The 17,921-nt window shown below is 48.9% G+C and overlaps 1 protein-coding gene across 1 annotated transcript in view; it reads left to right on the forward strand.

Moving 5' to 3' along the window:
- Positions 1-1,464: 1,464 nt before the first annotated feature.
- LOC124505204 (histone-arginine methyltransferase CARM1-like) overlaps positions 1,465-17,921 on the forward strand; it is a 248,552-nt gene continuing 232,095 nt past the window's right edge. Inside the window, exon 1 of the mRNA XM_047071071.1 lies at positions 1,465-2,356. Coding sequence (XP_046927027.1) covers positions 1,465-2,356 — 892 coding nt within the window. The remainder of the gene's footprint in view (positions 2,357-17,921) is intronic.

Here is a 17,921-nt window from a genome sequence, read left to right on the forward strand (position 1 = left end):
CAGGAGTGCACGCTGTACTGGCTGAACCAGCCAGCTGCCCCTAGAGATGCTTTATGAGTCATTTTCATCTGCCATTCACTTCTTTTTATGTTTATTTTTGAGAGAGAGACAGAGAGAGAGAGATGGGGGAGGGGCAGAGAGAGAGGGACAGAGGATCCAAAACGGGCTCTGTGCTTGACAGCCGCGAGCCTGACACGGGGCTTGAACCCGCGAACCTGAGCTCCAAATCAGTGGCTCAACCGACTGAGCCACCCAGGCGCCCCTGAACAGGCTTCTTTGACAGAAGGATAAAGAGGTTCAAGAGCTACTTTAGGGGTCTTCAGCAGCATGAAAGTACTTAGCACCATCCAGGCAGCGGGTAGTAAGGGGAAAGGACGAGGGAAGGGCAGGAGAGTGCTCAGAGGAGGCTGGGAGCACGGCAGGCAGCCTGGTTGGTGAGGGGTGGGGGGTGGGGCAGCATGCAGGTGCTCTGTGGTCCCCACCCCAGAAAGCCTCTCCACAGCTCCAACTCTCTGGATATCATTATGATCCCTGGAAGCTCCGAGGGCACAAATCGAAGCCATGATTTGTGAGAAGTGAGAGTAAGAGGTAAGGAAGTGAGAATGAGGTAAAAAGGGCACGGTGCTTAGATGATAAGAGACAAGACAGCGAAGGAGGCCAGAGAAGGCCTCTTTATTGTTTTAAGATGACATTTATTGTCAAATTGGTTTCCATACAACACCCAGTGCTCATCCCAAAAGGTGCCCTCCTCAGTGCCCATCACCTACCCTCCCCCCTCCCACTCCACCATCAACCCTCAGTTCTCAGTTTTTAAGAGTCTCTTATGGTTTGCCTCCCTCCCTCTCTAACCTCTTTTTTTTTTTCCTTCCCCTCCCCCATGGTCTTCTGTTAAGTTTCTCAGGATCCACATAGGAGTGAAAACATGGTCTCTGTCCTTCTCTGCATGACTTACTTCACTTAGCCTCACACTCTCCAGTTCCATCCACGTTGCTACAAAAGACCATAGAGAAGGCCTCTTCAGGGAACAAGGTGAGGAGTCAGAGAGGCCACATCAGGAAGCAGGACCACAGTGGGGGGTGGAGGGGGCTGGAGGGAGGGGGCGGGGAGACCCTGAGACCAGGGATTTCTTAGACCTGGCAGGGTTGGAGGGTCGGGACCCCCGGGGGCCTCTAGGGAAGCTCATTCCTCTGAAGTCAGCCTGCTTAGTTAAGGACACCGCCTCCGTGGAATCCCAACGGATTTACAATCCTTGCTTCCTTCCCGCAATGCATTCCGCCAGAGGGGGGTCACCGACCAAGGACACACAGAAGTTGGTTCCGAATGTGAAGAAAAGTTCCCCTGATGGCACTGAGTCTATGGCTGTGGAGCCTCTGGTCAAAAAGAAAAAAAAAAAAAAAAAAGACGTCTTTCTTTTCTTAATTTCCTGCCGCGGACCAATTTCTCTTCGCACGAGACTAACGTGTGATGTGGCTCCCCAGGGTTTGGAGACCCCCCCCCAACCCCCCCATCCTTGGACGCCGGAGCCAACCGGCCAGGTTGGGTAGCAGCTGGGGCCGGGCGTCAACTTGGGGACGAGCGTCCCAGGCCCTCCCGACCCACAGCGAGGGCAACGGTCCATCCGACAGAGCGAGCCTGCGACGCCAGGTGACCGGAGGGGACTGCGGTCGTTGGAGGCCAGCCAGGTGCCCGCGCGAGCGTGTCCCCCGCCGCCTGGCCGCCGCCGTCCGCACTCGGGACGGCCGCTCCCCCGCGGGTGTGAGTGGCCCGGAACCCGGGCGAAGGCGCAGCCGGCAGAGAGCCCGGGCCCCGGCCGTTCCCAAACCCGCGCCCACGCCCGCAGAGCGGACCCAGCGAACAGCAGGTGTCACCCTTCCGCTTGCAAAGCCCCGGCGCCTCCAGGTGCCTCGCGCCCTCCGCCAACGTGCGGCTGGGAGCCGTGGCCGCGCGCACCTGCGCGGCGCCCGCGGGACGGGGGTCGCCGCGTCCCCGCGCGTCCCCGCGCGCCCCCGGCGGGGGCGAGGGGCGGGGCGGGCGGGGCCCCGGGCGGCAGGTGCCGGCAGGAGCCCGCGGGCTGCCGGAGGTCGACGCTCGGCGGCGCGCGGAGGTGAGGAGGGCGGCCGGCGCTTGCAAGTCCCTCCCCTTCCCCCGGCCGTTTCCCGGGGCGCCGCCCGGGCTCGGGGCGGCGGCGCTCGCAGCATGGCCCGGGGCCCGGCGCGCCTGCAGTTCCGCGTGCAGCTGCGCTTCGTGACCGAGGAGCAGCTCTTCGGGGCGGGGCCGCTGTCGCCCCCCAGCCCGAAGTGCCTGCGGCTGGAGGTGCACCCGGCGGGGGAGGAGGCGGACGCGACGGTGACCGACGGTGAAGTACCCAGTCCCGCTCGGAAGTTGGGGCCGGGCGCGCGCGAGCGCGGCGTGCGGGCGGCGGGGGCGGCCGCGCGTCCGCGGGGGGTGCGCGGCGCGGGCGAGTGCGGGGTGCGCCCCGCGGCTCCCCGTTGGCGGGGGGCGGGGGGGGAAGCGCCGGGAGGCTTCCGCCCACCCGGCCCGGCCCGCGTTGCGTCTTTAGTGCGCTCAGAGACCTTGGAAGCCGTGGGCAGCCGGGCCCTGAGAACTTGGCCGTAACTTAGAGGTGTCCGGAGCGAGGTCCCGAGAAGAGAGGCGCGCGACGCACCCACCCAGGAGCAGAGCGGGACGGGAAACGCTGTCTCCTTTCTTCCAGGCCTGCTGGGCTCTCCTTCCCTCCCTGGCGGCGGGCCGCCCGCCAGCCGCACCTGCAGCCTGGTGCTGGCCGGGTTCTGACGCGCCGGGAGGGCTGTGCCGGGGGTGCACCGGTCCCGGGCGGCTGGCTGTCGCGGCCGGTGTGGGCTCTCTACTAGGTGTCTCCTTTTAGGTTCAAAAAGCGACCTCTCCCACGACGTGCACGTTTTCCAGTCCCTAGGTTCCTGGAGCTGTGGGCTGGCGAATGCTTCTGATCTTTCTAGGGTCCTGGACCTTTTTGAGCATCCGAGGAAACCCATAGAGCCTGGCCCCACAAAATGTGCATAGGGAGCACCAAACTTTGCATAGAGATATGAAGGGGTAAGAAACAGCTCCACGGCGCGGCTCGTATTAAACACCCCATCCTAGTAAGGGTGGGGAGCAGAGCCCCAGACAGCTGCAAGCCTCCAAAGACTCCTGGGGCTTCTTTCTTCCGACCCTAACTTCTAAGATTCTGAGTACAGTTGAAAACGCTCTGCTGTTGTGATGTGGTTCCGTTGATAAGAATTCCCACAAGTTCAAATAACTCTCAGGTCCAGACGTGCTCGTCTGGGACAAAGCGAATCCAAGTTCACTGCTACACCGCCAAGGCCTTAGAACAGACTCAGGCACACAGTAGGCATTCGATAAATGCTTGTTGTGGTAGAAGAGAAAACCATCCGATGTGTTTTCTCCCTTTACTCTGGGCTGGAATGGAGAAGTCTGGGTCTTTAAAAAATAAGTTTAAATACTGTTTGGTGTCTTAGTTTGAGTCTTGGCCCGGGGATCAGAAGCCTTACTCAGCAACTCCTGGATTGCAGGAGGGAAAAGGAAGTAGCTTTCAGTGTTTCCCCTGGGAATTTTCAAACGCAAGGTGCCAGAAAAGTGTTCAGTTTGTCAACGATGGTAATTTTTTTTAAATGTTGTTGGTTTTTTCTTTTGAGAGAGAGCATGAGAGAGCCCAGGGGAGGGGCGGAGAGAGAGAGAGAGAGAGAGAGAGAGAGAGAGAGAGAGAAAGAGAAAGAGAATCCTAAGCAGGTTCCATAGTCACCGTGAGATCATGACCTGAGCAGAAATCAAGAGTTGGACGCTTAACTGACCGAGCCACCCAGGCACCCCAGGGATGGTAATTTTATTTAATCCGTAGCCATACACATGGAGAAACAAAGGACCAGGTTTGAGATTTACACATTAGTCAGTGTCCTATGAATTCCTTTCCCACAGATATGTGTTCAGAGAAGAAATATTAGAGGTTCGAGGTCATTGAACTCGTAGACTCCCCAACAAGTAACCCAGTGCCTGGCCTATAAGGACGAAGTTCCTTTACACAGAAGAATATGTTTTCCCTTAAAGCCGTAAATAGAGTCTAGAGGTGACCTCTGTGGTAGGGATTAGACCAGACTCATGGAAATAGAAGGAATAATTAAAGCTGAGGCAGGCAGGCAGTCGTTGTGTGAATTTTTGAAAATTCCTTGGGAAAGATTCACTAACAAGGAAGCAGAGAACTCACGCTCTTAACAGCTTGAGTCCTAAAATGCAGTTGTTAAAGCTAGCTACTCTTTTTATGGAGAGTTTCTGGAGAGAAACTATTCTGGAGTTGTTTTTTTAGTAGCTCGTCTTACTGAGTGGCCAACTAGACCACTGTGGGTGATGGCCAGGCACAGCAGGTTGAGAAACAGATTCTAGTATACTCTTAGAAGAAGTATGGTGTTGTATTCAAATATCGGACCTTGAGTAGCAGAAGTCCGAATGGCGAGGCTTTCTCCCCGGGGGGAAGTTTTTGGGATGGGTGCAAAGTCTTTAATGGATTGGAAGAATGGGTCTAAGCAATGTATCCTTAGAAAATGATACAGTTTCTTAGCTCACGTATGGAATTAGTTATTAAACAAGCAGGCTCTGGAGTAACTGTGCCTGGATTCAAATCCCGGTGATGTGTTTTACTAGCTGTGCTGCACTTAGGAGATGATTCACCCTATGTAAGCGTCAGTTTCTTCATCTGTAAAGTAAGAATGGTCACACGCGTGTTACATCATTAAATAAAATAACATATATACCACGTATAATGCATGGCATGTATTAAGAGCTCAGCAAGTGTTTACCATTATTATTAATATTTATATTCTGCCCCCCCCCAAATAATAGTTTCCTTGGCTGTTCTGAGGGATAGCCAGGCTGTATTTTTGTGAAGATGTTCCAAAGGAAACTCCATTAAGTCTAGTCGATAATAACTAGGAAAAACTGAACAATCTTTTAGAGTCCCAGTCTCAATAGCATGTCATGTAAAAAAAAAAAGGAACAAGACAAGACAAACCAGTTTATTCTAATTTCAGGCCCTCCAACACTGACAAATGATTTTATGAAGGGAACACACCAGGGGGTCCAGCACTCCAGCTTATGAAGTCTGAGAAGACAATCATTTATTCCTTTTTTTCTCAAACATATTTTTTTGAGTCCCTCTTTCTACCGCGAGCCTTCCCAAGAGCATGCCTGGTTCATCCTTTTCTCCCCACAGCCTTCCACAGTACCTGGTACCCACAAGGCATCAATAAGTGTTTGTTGAGTGAATTGGGGATCTAAATCAAGAATTTATTTTAGTGTTTATTTATTTTTGAGGCAGAGAGAGACAATGCGAGCGGGGGAGGGGCAGAGAGAGAGGGAGACACAGAATCCGAAGCAGGCTCCAGGCCCTGAGCGGGCAGTACAGACCCCACAGTGGGCTTGAACTCACGAGCTGTGAGATCATGACCTGAGCTAGAGGTGGACACCCAACTGACAGAGCCACCCAGGTGCCCCTTAAATCAAGAATTTTTAAATTTTGTGGGGCGCCTGGGTGGCTCCGTTGGTTAGGCATCCGACTTTGGCTCAGGTCACGATCTCGTGGTCCGTGAGTTCGAGCCCCACGTCGGGCTCTGTGCTGACAGCTCGGAGCCTGGGGCGTGCTTCGGATTCTGTGTCTCCCTCTCTCTCTCTGTCCCTCCCCCTGCTCACTCTCTCTCTTTTCTCTCCCAAAAATAAATAAACACTAAAAATTTTTTTTCAAACAAAATACAGTGTATTGATAGGAAATTTGCAGCGTAGTGAGGTCAACGAATCTGGAGATGGTTGCCACTGGAAGGTTAGTTCCTCAGGGTTCCCAAGAGAAGGAAGCAAGCCACACCATGGTGGTGAGCACGTGGAGAAGCAGTAGGCGGGTCAGGGGGCAGGGGGAGTAAGGGGAATTGTGGGTAAGAGCCTTCACTGTGGTTTCTGTGGGGGAAGAATGGGGGAGGCGGGGTAAGCAGGCTGAGGGTGGCTGCTTTGAATAATTTCAGCAGGCTGGGGGTGTAGGGTCTCTCCCGAGTTGCCGGGCACCTGGCCCTGGGTTGATTATCGTTGATGGTGGCCTGGAGTTGGAGTGTGAGAGCCCGCTATAGGGAGTGTTGGGGGTGTGGGCTCTGGATTGACCGGCTTGTGTTTGAAAAGTGTGTTTGCAGTGAGTTGTTGACTGTCTCCAGGAATTGGCTCATCTAGGAGGGGCGGTCTCCCTGGGGTCCCCAAGGTCCCAAATGTCAAAGCATCAGTATACAGGAATAAAAGACAGAGTTGGGGCACCTGGGTGGCTCAGTGCGTTGGACATCCGACTTCGACTTGGGTCATTATCTCGCAGATCATGAGTTCAAGCCCCACATCTGGCTCTCTGCTCCCAGCGCAGAACCCACTTTGAATCCTCTGTCTCCCCCTCTGCCCTCCCCTGCTTGCGGATACTCTTTCTCTGTCTAAAATTAAAAAAAAAAAAAAAGAAAGAAAGAAAGAGTTAATACAAGGGAGAATCAGAACATACCGGAATCGGTTAGTATATAGGGTGGGGGTGGCACAGAGGAAGGGCCTGTGGATAAGGTCTTGAGTTCAGGTGATGGGGGAAGAATATTATTTTCATCCCTCAAATATGTTAAGGAACTGGAAAATGGAGAGGAACCACACAGTGGGTGGGGGATGGCCTGCCTCCTCTCTACCCCTTTCCTAAGGTATGTTTCCTGATGGGGGGGGGGGGGGCGGAGGACAAAGGAATTTAAGATGTGGGACTGTGTCACACAAAGGTTAATGGTAGACCAGGTCTCCAGGAGAGGAGACAGACGCTTTCTTCCTTGTTCGGTTTAGAGCTGTCTTTTAATTAATCTGGAAGAGTTAGGAAGATACATGAATAAGCCTCATAGGTAATCAAGTATAAAAAAGCAATGATTTTCTTGTCTCCGAGGTATTTTAAAAGGACGCTACGTATCTTGTTCCCTTGCGGTTGCTCATCTCATTAGAGGGGGAAAAAAAGAACAGAGGAAAAGTCAGAGAAAAACATCCTTTGTATCACATGGGAGTATTAATCTCCCTTCATTAAATTCTGTGGTAGCAAGTGAGTAAGTTGGAGCCCATGACCAGGATCCTGAAGTCAGTCACCTACAAACGATAGAGGCATTCATTATTTTTCATTCAACAAACATTTATCGGACACGTGTTCTGCGCGAATCACTGGCTGAACAGTAAATGAGCTGGAGAAAGACCCATTTGTATGGAGCTAATATTTTAATTGGGGGAAGACAATAGCCAAATGACAGAGCGAGGCAATTGCAGAGCGAGATAAATGTTTTGAACCCAACGGGAAAGAAAAAAAAAAAGAGACAAAGGAAGGGAGGGAGGCCAGTTCAAAGAGTGGTCAGGGAAGGTCTCTCTGAGGAAGGAACATTTGATGTGAGGCAGGGAGGATGAAAGCAGCCAGCTAAGCCAAGAACCGGAGGACGAGCACCCCGGGCAGAAGAAATGGCAGGTGGCAAGGCCCCGAGGCTGGAAGGAGCTGTGTTTGCGACCGGGTGGAGAGGGACGGGGAGCGGTAGGAGTGAAAGTTAGTGCTGCAATTATTCTTAGAGTATAACGAGCCGTCTCGGACCCAGTGACTTAAAATCACTATTTGATCACGTTTCCAGATTCTGTGGGTTAAGGGACCAGGCAGGGTTGGGCTGGGTGAGGCTTTTGCTCCTTGTGGCATCGACCGAGGCTGCCCTCTGGGACTCAGCTGGTGGCCAGCCTGGTCTGGGGGGATGCAAGAAAGCTTCCTTTACCTGGGCTGGTATCTGGGCTGGTGTGACGGTTAAGCTTTTGTGCCAGTTTGGGTGGGCTGCGGGCCCAGATATTTGGTCAGATATTACCTGGATGTTTAGGTGAGGGTGTTTTTGGGTGAGACTAACATTTAAATTGGCGACTTTGAGTAAAGCAGATTGCACTCCCCTCCCCCGCCCCCCCGAATGTGGGTGGGCCTCGTCCAATCAGTTGAAGGCCTTAACAGGACAAAGCCTGATCTTCCCCGAGCAAGAAGGAATTCTGCCAGCAGATGGCCTTTGGACTTGAACAGCAGCACTGGCTCTTCACCGGGTACTCACTCTGCCAGCCTACCCTGTGGATTTTAGATTGGCCCGATGTACCCACACACCCTATGGATACTGTTTCTCCAGAGAACCCTCATAAAATGGAGACGATTCGGAGATTAGGACAGTCAGTGGGGAGCCTGCGTGGGGCTTGGCTCCCTCCCACATGAGCTCCTCCCACCACGGGCTTCTTCCATGGAGACGCGTGGCTCCAAGAGAGAGTTTTCCCACAGACTAAGCAGCAGCCGCATTACTCTTGGTGACACGCACCTGGAAATCAGTACGACATCCCCTGTGTCGTACCATATTGATCACCGCAGGGATAAGGCTGCCCAGGTTCGAGGAGAGAGCGTGTAGACCCCACTTCTTTATGGCCAGAGTGGCACGGGATTATGTGTATAAACTGTGTTAGGGCGAGCCTGAGTGGCTCTTGATTTCCGCTCAGGTCGTGATCTCACGGTTCATGAGATCGAGCCCCACGTTGGGGCTGACAGTGCAGAGCCTGCTTGGGATTCCCTCTCTCTCTCTCTGTCTCTGTCTCTGTCTCTGTCTCTCTGTCCTCCCCCCCCCCCCCCCGCTCATTCTCTCTCTCTCTCTTTCTCTCTCTCTCAGAAATAAAAATACAACTTTAAAACTGCCAGTTAGACCAACCAGGTCATATGGGATGTAACACACAGACACTCTCTCACTCACTCACTCACTCACTCACTCACTCACTCATGGGGTTTGGGGCATGAAAACCTCCCTCTCCATCGCAATTACTGAAAAAGCTGGTTAGAGAGCATGGATTTTGATAGGTGCCACAGCGGACTCCTTAACTCTTCTCTCTTGAATTGAATTTGCTCCTCCTCACCTCCCCCTGCAAAAACAAACAAACAAACAACACACAAAACCCCTGTAAGCCTACCACTTGGTGAGCAGCCCAGAAAACACCATCTCAGCTGGTCATGAAGCAGGTGGGAGGGGGCTGGGATGGGTGGGCTCCTGTCCTTCTCCCGAAGGCATTGGAGAACCCTGAGGGGACAGGGGGTGCAGCGAGGCTAGAATCGCCACTGGGGAGCAGCATTTCTGAGTGAGGCATGGGTAGCGCGTGTGCTGGGGAAGTTCTTCGTTGTGAGAGACATCACAGAGAGGTTAGCGTCCCTGGCCCCTTGGTGGCAGGTGCCAGCCACCCCCCCCCCCCCCCGTTGTACCTGTTTCTGTGACAGCGAAGAAGAAGTTCATGTGTGCCGGCCAAATGCCCTTCACGTGGGCACAGGGGGAAGGAAAAGTGCAGAACTCTGGCCCCTGCTCACGCCCCGATAATCACAAACTCAAATACTCTGAACTTCTCCATCTAGACCACCAGAGAAACGCAGCGTGTACCTTTGGCATGGTAGTTCCTCTTCCCAACAGTAGACCCCTCCTGTTCACAGTCCGGTCCGACCGTGGTACCATTTAATCACGGCAACTATTCAGACATTGTGGTTGGACCAAAGGGTTGTTAAAGGAATAGGAATCCTGCCGAGTAACTTCTTTCTTTTCTTGCTGTTTTACCAAGAGCAACACTTGCATGATTTCGTTTTAGTTTTCCCAGGAAGATATTTAATACAACTAAACGGGGACGCCCAGCTAGACCTGGTTTGGGGCTCCAGCCCTGTGGGCTGTTTGTCAGTGAAGAGAAAGCATTGCTTTCCTCTGTGAGGCAGTAGGGGTATCTCGAATGGATGCAAAATATAAAACCATCCAAAGCCCTTGTGTGTTTGAGTCTAACGTCACTGAAGGGAAAATGAATGAAAAGACTCCTTTTCCTGGCGGAATACGGACTCTTTATGATTCCTTTCTTCCTCCACTTTGAATAATTGTGCTGAGTTGTGGTCTGTGTTGAGTACCCATGAATAAACCAGTTTAAAGACAGGCACTCCACGGATTAAGACTTAGAGTCCGTGCCACATGGAAGAGAAAACAGACATGGGCATCTTGTGAGTCAACGGACAGCACAGCCGTCCCTTAATTTGACGAGTTAGTACTTGAAACGAAGAGGTTTATCTAGGCAAGAAGTTCTCCTCCCAGGCTCATCCCCCCCAAATAAGCCCCTAGTGCTTGGGAGATCTCCCCACAACCCTCAATTCTCTCTCCCCTGCAGCTGGGTTTTCACAGTGAAGATTTGCAGATAAAAGCTGAGGGGTTAGATTTTCCCAGCATTTAATCCTTGAATGTTTCACTCAGAGGAATGACTTTGCATTCTTGAGCAAGGTCTTTTTTTTCCGGGTCTGAGAGATTGCTGGGTATCCTTAATCACTCTCCAATTGTATTTACCTCCATTCAGCTAAGCTACTCCTTCGTGGTAGGTGCTAGACATGTTATGTCTAGACTCACTGTGAGCTGGAGGGAAAAATAATATTGACCTGATTTTATTGGTTCATTCTGTCCCAGGTGTATCGTCCTCAAAACCTGACTCTGTCCCCCTTTCCGTGATACTGTCTTGTGTTTAATCACCCAGTCTTTAGCCTGGGGTGAGGTGGGACTTCTAGCCACAAACCCAAAGTCGGATTAGGCCACGGAATTAGAAAACACTGTTTGCTCATGGTTTGCAGCAACTAGATTTATCAGTGAGTTTAGAAACCCGAGTAAGAGAGTCGCGTGGCTGATGATACGCCTCTTGGCATATTGCAGGCAGAATTAAGGTTTTCTAAACTCTGGACCAGTCATCTAAATAGAATTGTGTGACCTTCCTTTGTTAATTGCTTCTCACCATTTTAACCCCTGTGTTATAAGGAGGGTGGCGAGGTGGTTGGATTAACCAGATCAGATTTCCCCATGTTTTAGCTTCATGACCTTGGGTTTAGTGAACCTACCAGAAGCTTACTTTGTTTTCTCTTGTAGAAGCTGAGATCATTTTTATCTCATAAGGTTATGAGGGGCGGGGGGGGGGGGGACAGGGAGAAACAGAATAATGAAATGTGAAAGACAATACGGTGACTTCCATTTATTTTTGAAGGAAGTAGGGTCAAAACGCTCCAATAAAAATAACGCAGAGACGCTCGGCAAGCAGTCGTAAAGCAAAGTTACCATGCTCTCTGGGGCGTACTTAACGTTCTAGAACCATTTGCAAAGCGGTTTCTGTGGGATTCTGTCCATGGTGGACTTCCCACAGGACTCTTCGGGAAAAATGTATTTTGTGATTCTAGCCACTTTCACCCTGTGGCTCTCTGTCACACCAGTCTGTCTATCTACTGAGGGATCATTTCTCGGGGCCTTTTTAGGTACCGTTCCATCTGCCTACAATGCTTTTCCTACTCCACATCTCCACTCCAGCCTTTTTGTATATTTGGGTCCTTCTCGTTCTTTACGTCAAAGCCTGGAAATCCTTTTTGGAGAAAGGACCTCTCATGGCCCGCCGTGCCCACCGCCATTTGTCTAAGCCCTCTGCTTTCGTGACGATAATCACAACTTGGAATGAGAAGTGAAAGAATTTTATGACCTACTGTTGGTTAAAATCGAAGTTGGAAACGCAGACTACAGGTTGCAAGAGGATTTAATGAGAAACCTTGAGAGGCAAAGAAGAGGTTGACCCAAATGCTTCTGCGAGCATGAGCGACAAGGTTGAAGTGTGTTTTCCAATTAGGAGCCATGAAGGCCTGGAGAATGGTGAGTACTAGCCGGGTCAGGAGAAAGCTCTGTCTCGGTCAGAGCTATGCACGTTCTGAATCTTGTCATCGTGAAACTGAGTTCCTGGTCAGTGTCTTTACTAAGAAGGGCAAAAAGGTCTCCAGTCGTATTTCGTTTTTAACCGTGGAAAGGCCATGGTTATCTGCTGGGAAATAGAAGTCAACCTTGAGGCGATTAAGACTGCTGAAAGGCTTGTTTAACATGTTTGTTGTGGGAAATTGTATTTACTTACTATACGTTTATGTTAGAAAATTGCATTCTTTAGCATGTCTGTTGTGGAAAATTGAGTTTATTCGCCTTGTTGTGTTGTACGCAGCAGCACCATAATGAATAGCTTACTAACTTCCTTTAGTAACTCTAGCTGTACCTGTGAGAGGAATTCGTTTCATTTATTGATTCGTGCAGTTCATATTTATTGCATACCCACCATGAGCCAGACACCGTTCAGGGCAAATAGCAGTGTATCAGTTATCTATTGCCGGGTAACAAATAACTAGAGACTTAGTGGCTTAACACAACACGCATTGATTGCCTCCTCATTTCTGTGGTCAGGAGTCTGGGCAAGGCTTCGGAATCCTCTGCGTAGGGTCTCAGAACCTGCAGTCAGTGCTCTGGCCAGTGCTGAGATTTCAATATAAAAACTTGACCGGGAAGGGATCCTCTTGTGTGGTTGTTGGCTGAGTCCAGTTCTTTAAGTGCTTTTCACTGTAGGCCTTGGCTTCTTACTGCCCATTTGCTGGAGGTTACCTCCAGTTCAGTGGTACATGGGCCTACACAGTGTGGCCCTATGTCCTCAATGCCAGCAAGAGAGGAAGGGGTCTGATAACAAGATGGAAGTCTCGGTCAAATGTAACTTAATCATGGAAGCCACGCCCGTGACCTTCGCCATCGTCTGTTGGTTAGTCCCTAGGCCAGTCCACACTTGACGAGAGGGGATTACATGATGGCACGATCATGCCCTCCCAGGAGGCAGGGATCGTTGAGGGCCATCTTGGAGTCTGCCCTGCCATGTGGAATGAACAAAAAGAGGTCACCACTTTCACAGAGCATACATTCTAGTACCATTTGGAAAGGATCAGGGACTTTGTGCTGGACTTCCTGCAGTCTTGGCTGAGAAAAACATAGTTGGAGTTCTAACATGAATTGGTAAACATCACGTAAAGAATCCTTCTTCTTTAAATTAGTTATCAAGTACAGTCCTGCCCTGAATCTCCCAGGGAGTCTGCAGCTAAATCGCAGAACAAAAGAACGTATCTAAAAGTATACAACATCTCCTAGCAGAGTTGCACTGATCGATAGAGCCAAAAATCAGCTCCACTGTGCCTCTGGCTTCTAGGTCCTTTGCTCTGCTTTGGAGAGCTGGACGGAAGAGGCCCCTGTCTAGGACCAAGACAAATCCCGTGGTGGTAACTCGTGTTTAGTTTTTAGTCAGGGTTACTTCATCATGACCTCATTGCTTTTTGTGGAGGGCTTAGCTAGCTATTCTTCTTTGTGGGGAAGAGATGCATTGAAGGTAAGTTTGTGCTTAGGTTCAGACACTGAAGCATTTTCAGGTTGCTCACAGGACACAGTGCGACGTTGTTTCAAACGCGAGAAATTACAGTGGCCGTTGTATGGAGTGAACAAGGAGGCCGGTGCAGTATGGGAAAGGAGAAATGGATAAGGAAGGGAGGAAGGAGGGAAGAGAAGAAAGGAGGAAGAGGAAGGGAGAAAGGAAGAAGGGAGGGAGGGAGGAAGGGAGGAGGGCAAAAGGGAGGGAGGGAGAAAGGGAGGAAGGATAGAAGTAAGGGAGGTAGGGAGAAAGGGCGGGAGGAGGGGAGGAGGGCAGAAGGGAGGGAAGGACAAAGGGAGGAAGAGGGAGGGAGGGAGGGAGGGAGGGAGGAAGGAAGGAAGGAAGGAAGGAAGCTAAGCCCTCACTGTGTTTTTATTGCATCTTAGGTGATAAACGAGGGGTACACTCTACGGATCTCGCTGTTTTCTGTGGCGGTCACGTTGTAGGACTTAAAGTCATAATCTAAAACCTGTTTCACAAACCTTGACATTTACCCAGTCATGGGTTTAGAATTCATATTTCATTTTATTTTATTTTATTTTATTTTATTTTATTTTATTTTATTTTATTTTATTTTATTTTTTTATTTTTTTAATGTTTATTTTAGTTTTGAGGGCGAGAAAGAAGAACATGAGCAGGGGAGGGGCAGAGACAGAGAGGGAGACACAGAATCCGAAGCAGGCTCCAGGCTCTGAGCTGTCAGCACAGAGCCTAACGCAGGGCTTGAACCCGCGAATCATGAAATCATGACCTGAGCCCAAGTCAGGCGCTTAGACGGCTGAGCCACCCAGGTGGCCCTAGAATTTGTATTTTAAAAGACTTGGAGATAGACTCTGGACAGGCTTGAGAGAGCAGCTCTGCCTTGGATCGCAGGTATCAGAAAATCCGAGATGAATGAAAATCCGTAAGTCGGAACAGGGAAGAGGAAGGTGGGTCTGAATGGTGTTCACTGCTCTTCACCCACCCGAGTGCGGCTAACGGCTGCCCAGATCCCAAGGTGAGTATCGCAGGTTAATGTGAGATGCTACGTGCAGAATAAGAACATGTTCGGGAAAGCCTCCGACGTTCAGAGGAAAGGACAGACCTGAGATGTAAGCCCAGGCGCTGGGCTGGAGTCTCAGCCCTCATAGTGCTTCTCTGTGCTTGGAGAACAAATGCTCTGACATTGCTTCATGCATTTCCATTGGATGAAGCTTCCTTTTTCCTTCCAGGGACGCTCTTTCCCGATTTCGTATTTTTTCTTCCTCCGAGAATTGTTTCTTTTAATCTACAGATTCTACAGATGACAAACCCCTCAGGGTTTGAATGCTGTTTCCTTAGGTTTTTAGAGTATCAGATCAGAAGAGCACAGAACATGTCAGCTCTAGGCAATGAATATTAATTTCCTAATCCATAGAATAATAACAGCTTTAGAAGTGCCTGTGGTTCAGAGACGTGGCATCAACGTATAGGCTCAGCCAGCTCCTGCATATAAAAGAGCCAGGCTGGAGATCAGTCCCCCACTGTCCACCTCAGCTCTCTCTCCTGGTCTCCTGGCAGAATATTTGGAATGTGCTTTCTTAGCCAACTTGTATGATTTTTTTCTCCTGCCTCGCAGAAATAGTTGTGATTTTTCTGTCTCTTTCTTTGCATATAGCATTTGATTCTTTAATATTCCGCTTAGACTGGGAGTACATTATCTGGCGATAACGCATTTCAGCATTACCTGTGTCTTTGCATTTCCCCATATGACTTTTTACAAATATTTATCCATTTTGACAGAGAGAGAGCGAGCACAGGTGGCAGAGGGGCAGAGGGAGAGGGAGAGAGAGAGAATCCCAAGCAGGCTCCCTGTTGTTGCGCTGTGCCCGACGTGGGGCTGAATCCCATAACTGTGAGATCGTGACCTGAGCTGAGATCAGGAGTTAGATGCGTAAGCAGGTGCCCTGCATTCCCCCATATTCTGACGTGGCCCTTTACTGTCAGGGTCTTGAGGTCAGGGCTTATGTCTTAACCATTTCTCTATTTCTAGGGAGATGTACAATAGCCCCTGGTTCTAGTGGGCGTAGTTATGTAGCTTCTGGGGTGGAAAGTGTAATTTTTCCTTGGAAGATATGGGCCTAGATTCCAGATCAGCTTTATTCAGCCATTATTACAGCGAGCTAAGTTTTCTGTAACCCTTCTTATAAATTAACCAAGTTTCTCTTCTTTTATTGCTTAATTTTGTTCTTCTTGGAGCAAATCCTTCCTACTCAGAACATGTGCTACAGTTTATTATTTTTATGTGTTTATTTTAAATTTTAGTGAACATACAGTGCCATATTGGTTTCAGGAGTAGATTTCAGTGATTCCTCACTTACAACACCCAGTGCTCATCACAGCAAGTGCCCTCCTTAGTACGCGTCACCCGTCCAGCCCATCCCCCATCCACCTCCCTCCATCAACCCTCAGTTTGTTCTCTGTATCTAACAGTCTCTTATGGTTTGTTTCCCTCTGCTCTTTTTTCTTCCCCCTTCCCATATGTTTACCTGTTTTGTTTCTTAAATTCCACATATGAGTGAAATCATATGGTATTTGTTTTTCTCTGTTTGACTTATTTTGCTTAGCATAATACACTCTAGCTCCATCCATGTCATTGCAAATGGCAAGATTTCATTCTTTTTGATGTCTGGGTAATATTCCGTTGTGTATATATATGTATATATACGTATACGTATATATATATGTGTGTGTATATATACGTATATATGTGTGTGTGTATATATACATGTGTACATATATACGTATATGTGTATATACACCACATCTTCATCATTCATCAGTGGATGGCTATTTGGGTTCTTTCCATAGTTTGGCTATTGTTGATGATGCTATCTACTTTGGGGTGCAAGTGACCTTTTGAATCTGTATTTTTGTATCCTTTGATGCACTACCTAGTAGTGCAATTGATAGATCGTAGAGTAGTTCTGTTTTTAGTTTTTTTCAGGAACCTCCATTCTGTTCTCCATGACGGCTGCACCAGTTTGCATTCCCACCAGCAGTACAAGAGGGTTTCCCTTTCTCCACATCCTCACCAACACCTGTTGTTTCTTATTAATTTTAGCCATTCTGAGAGGTGTGAGGTGGTATCTCATTGTAGTTTTGATTTGTATTTCCCTGTTGATGAGTGATGTTGAGCATCTTTTCATGTGTCTGTTAGCCACGTGGATGTCTTCTTTGGAAAAGTGTCTGTTCATGTCTTCTGCCCATTTCTTAACTGGGTTATTTGTTTTTTTGGGTGTTGAGTTTGATAAGTTCTTTATGGATTTTAGATACTAACCCTTTATTAGATATGTTGTTTACAAATATCTTCTCCCATTCCATCAGTTGCCTTTTAGTTTTGTTGACTGTTTCTTTCTCTGTGCAGAAGTTTTTTATCTTGATGAAGTCCCAACAGTTCATGTTTGCTTTTGTTTCCCTTGCCTCTGGCAATATGTCTAGTAAGAAGTTGTTCCAGCCGAGGTCAAAGAGGTTGCTGCCTGTGTTCTCCTCTAGGATTTTGATGGTTTCCTGTCTGACATTTATGTCTTTCATCCATTTTGAATTTATTTTTTGAACTTTAAAATAATAGTCCAACACATGAGGGGAAGCAGTTGAGCTAATTTGTGATGTTCACCTCAACAAAGCATCATTTAGTGTTTTGGGAATCAACTCCAGGCTTCTCCACTCCTTTTTCCCTGCTTCTTTCTTAAATGTGTTGTTACGCTCTTAATTAGCTCAGTTTACATGGGGCCAAACAGACTTGCGGTGAGTAGATAATAGCCATCTTCTAAAAGGTCCTGGAATTGCTAAAAAAATCAAGCTTCCCAGAAAGCTGGAGAAGACACTTTTCTCCATGGAGCTTAGACCTCAGAGACAGGGACGTCACGTCATTTGAGGCCCGATGGCTTCCTTGACACAAACTTTTTCCAAAGCAGGATGTTCTGTCCTTGACAGATAGCAAGATTATGAAATGTCATGGTCATTTTCATTATTTCTGATAGTTGTTCATTCATTTGTAATTGTTATTAAGCACATTTCTTTGCACCATTATAAGACCTTCCTAGTAATAAAAAAAAATATCCAGTTTACAGGGTGCCTGGGTGGTTCAGTCGGTTGAGCGCCCAACTCTGGATCTCAGCTCAGGTCTTGATCTCACAGTCATGGGTTTGGGCCCCATGTTAGGCTCTGTGCTGGGCATGAAGCCTCCTTAAAAACAAAACAGAACAAAACAAAAACAACAACAAAAAATAATCAGTTTTTCTGTATAATTCTTACTCTTGATAATTTTACCTAGTAGACACATAGACTGTTGTCAGCGGTTGGTGGACTCAGTCCCAGGACTTATGAAAAAGGCACACACTGGCCCTTATACTTCTTGATGTGGTCCTCCTGAGTGTGCCTGTGGATCCCACCAGCTCTTAAATTCATAGAATGAAGTTTCAATTGTAGACACCCAAAACCACAGTATTAACAGAATGAGAGAAAAGAGACATGTAACCCAGGGGAACTGAGGCATGAGAGGCAAACAAGGTTAGAAAGAACCATAAGCCCACATCCGTCTTTTTATAGTAGCCTCAGAAAGTAATTGCCAAGTGTCA

This window comes from Lynx rufus, unplaced genomic scaffold, assembly GCF_022079265.1.
Source record: "Lynx rufus isolate CCGP_SWC_20201006 ecotype Redwood Valley unplaced genomic scaffold, mLynRuf1.p SCAF_10, whole genome shotgun sequence".
In the NCBI taxonomy this organism is placed as follows: domain Eukaryota; kingdom Metazoa; phylum Chordata; class Mammalia; order Carnivora; family Felidae; genus Lynx; species Lynx rufus.